This window comes from Protopterus annectens, chromosome 7.part0 (assembly GCF_019279795.1).
Source record: "Protopterus annectens isolate FY-2018-M chromosome 7.part0, PAN1.0, whole genome shotgun sequence".
NCBI classification, from domain to species: domain Eukaryota; kingdom Metazoa; phylum Chordata; order Ceratodontiformes; family Protopteridae; genus Protopterus; species Protopterus annectens.
The window spans coordinates 522,240,364-522,243,286 of record NC_056739.1 but is presented as its reverse complement, the minus strand read 5'-3'; the positions used below and the strand labels follow the sequence as shown (position 1 = coordinate 522,243,286).

The 2,923-nt window shown below is 36.8% G+C and overlaps 1 protein-coding gene across 1 annotated transcript; it reads left to right on the top strand.

Annotated features, from left to right (window-relative positions):
- The first annotated feature begins 1,592 nt into the window (after positions 1-1,592).
- On the top strand, positions 1,593-2,543 carry LOC122806014 (olfactory receptor class A-like protein 1). Its single transcript, XM_044076255.1, has one exon. The coding sequence runs from the start codon at positions 1,593-1,595 to the stop codon at positions 2,541-2,543; it is 951 nt and encodes a 316-aa protein (XP_043932190.1).
- Positions 2,544-2,923: the final 380 nt, after the last annotated feature.

Sequence of the window (2,923 nt, the reverse complement as noted above, 5' to 3'; positions counted from 1 at the left end):
ATCAATTATTATCTACAGAGATGTTCCTGTGTTCTGTTGGCTAGTTAGGTCATTTGTTGAAAGGATACAAGGAAAAGTAAAACTGAACAGTGACAATGCATTTCTTTACTTAGCCACACTTTTGTTCAGATGATCATTGGATTAATTAGTTGTTTAAAAAGCACTTCAGAGCATCTAGTAAGCCATGGCATCTTGAAAAAAGTTGATGAATGCAGCAAAATGTGAAAAAATAAAGGAAAGACAAACAATCTGCATGGTGTGGAGAACTCAGGATGGGAGAAAGCAGGAGATAGTACAGCATGATGAGTATATGTGGGGGAGAGGTAGTAGGGAAGCACCATGGTTTGCCTAGGGAACCATTTCACCTAAAGCCAGACCTGTATGTAATGTTATTGTAATCTAACATCAATGCAACTAAGTCAGTCACTGTGAATTTCCCTCTCTGATGTGGACAAACATAGTACGATTCATAGGCCTATGTTAATGTTAGAGCATCACAGCTACAGGGCAGTCTGTGCTTATTACTCCTATAAGTCCACACCATGAAGTAAAATATTGATTAGAAAGGCTGGCATTGACAGGGTGATACTTAGTCTGAAAATATCCAGTGGGGCCCACAACTTGACACTTGCTGGGGGCCCCCAAAATTCTAACACCAGCCCTGCACATGTTGGTGGATGTACAACTAAGTGTGTATAGGTAGAATATACTGCATATATCTTCACTCTCAGGCTATGAGTAGGAACACCTTTGATTACAGTATTGCCTGGTGACCACAGGAAAGCAGGGGCAGATGATACTGCCATAGTGTAGATAAAGGAGCAAACAAAATGGTGAAGGAAATGGGAAGACTAAACACAGATGGAAGCCTCAAGACACAGCTATATTCAGCAATATGTGACAAAGGAGGATGGTGATATGACATGGGAATACATGTTTATCAAGGGGACAAGGAGGGGGTCTAAAATTCTGAAAGAATGGGCAAAGCCAGCAGTTATACACAATGAAGCTGTGGAGTGAGAGATATCAGATGTGTTCAGAACAATATGGAAAACAGTGGGGGAGGCATTAGTACTTGTACAGTGGAATAGCTGAAAAATGCACCCGCTTCTTCTGCAAATAATTTCATGTGATCATATGTTTGTTTAAAAAAAATGCAATAATAAGCAGCTAAGAAATATTTGCTTTACTGAAGTTTTAAACATATTTAGCATGAATATATAGGTTACTGACATACATTTTCTTCAATTAACTTTTTTTTTTTTTCAGATACTGTATGTGCCAGTTTTTCCACAGAGGTGGTTGCAAAGATTCTGTCATTGTGCCTAGTCTAACACCAGCAGTGTCTTGTTTTTCTGGATTATGTTCATTCATGGTGTTCAAATTTTTGCACTCACATCATCAAAAAATATTGTCCTGTTTTAGATCTGTTTGCCACACTGAATATCAAGAGTCATTCATTTGGGATCCTATACTTCTACCAAGCTAGAAAAAAATGCTTGTTTTATGCATTCAGAAATTCAAAGATTTTCCTCTGATTTCTATATGCCGATTTGATCACTGTGTACTTTATTAGCAGTAAATTAGGTATAATGGAGCTGAATGACATTGTAAAAGGAACATTTTTCCTTGTGATAGTAATAGTTGGAATACCTGGAAACCTGACAATTATGGGATCTTTGTCTTGGATTGCATTAACCACATTTAAATTGCTACCAGTTGAAATAATCATATGGCACTTAGCAGTTGCAAATGCTATATTAGCTTTTACCAGGGGACTACCTGCTGCATTGTTTATTCTGTTTCGCTTTAAAGTAAACAGCGATGCTGGATGTATTATTCTCCTATATCTAGCTAGAATATCCCGAGGACTGGCTATTTGTTTCACATGTGTGCTTAGTTGTGTCCAGTGCATAACTATTATTCCATCTACTTCCAAATGGGTTTATTTGAAAGTTCTTGTATCAAGGCATGTTTCCTCAGTAGCACTCTCTGTTTGGCCATTGTATATGATGATGGAAATTGCCCCCATTTTTGTGGCACGTGCTGTCAGAAACTTCACTAATTCAGAATTTACTTTTAATTCTGGGTATTGCTTATCCACATTCCCCACTGCTCTTATGTACCACTTAAATGGGTTTGGACTTTTTAGCCGTGATCTCATTGTGGTAGCCGTTATGACTCTTGCTAGTGTATACATATTATTTATTTTGTTTAAACATAGAAAACAAGTAAACAACATGAGGACTTGTACCTCAAGCCAGAATATTGCAGCAGAGATCCGTGCAGCTAAAACTGTAGTCTCATTAGTTACAATGTATGTTCTTTTCTTTGGAGTTGAAAACACCATTTGGCTTTACCAGATTGCTGGATCAACAGTTGTTCATAGCATTGTTACTGATGTTCGCCATTTCTTTTCTGTATGCTATACACTCTTTTTCCCTGTTGCAATCACCACATCTAATAAGAAAATACAAAATATCTTGAAATGTTTCTATGAGCATGACAATGGCAAGAAGAGACATGCATGCATGCTTCACTGACCTGATATTAGTTCAGAAACTACATTTGATATTTTCTTTTACTAGGAAATTACTGATATTTTGAGAAGTAGATGATAGAAGTATGAATTATGAATCTCTTATGAACCACTAGTTCAGAAAATCATGTGATGATTTGAAGAAACAATATTTTACTATTTCTTTAGCTTATTTGCAGGGTATAATTTCAAATGGCTTCACTCCAAGCTACCCCAGGGTACCCTGGTCTAAGGCTGCTTTTTAGATACAAATTTCAAAACCGCAACTTGAAACATCTAAGAATGAGAATTTTGAAATCTGACTATAACATTAACAGCATAGACTAAACCATGTAAAATAAAATCTTCCAAACATCTGGATCCAAATTAGTCACGGTCTCTTAC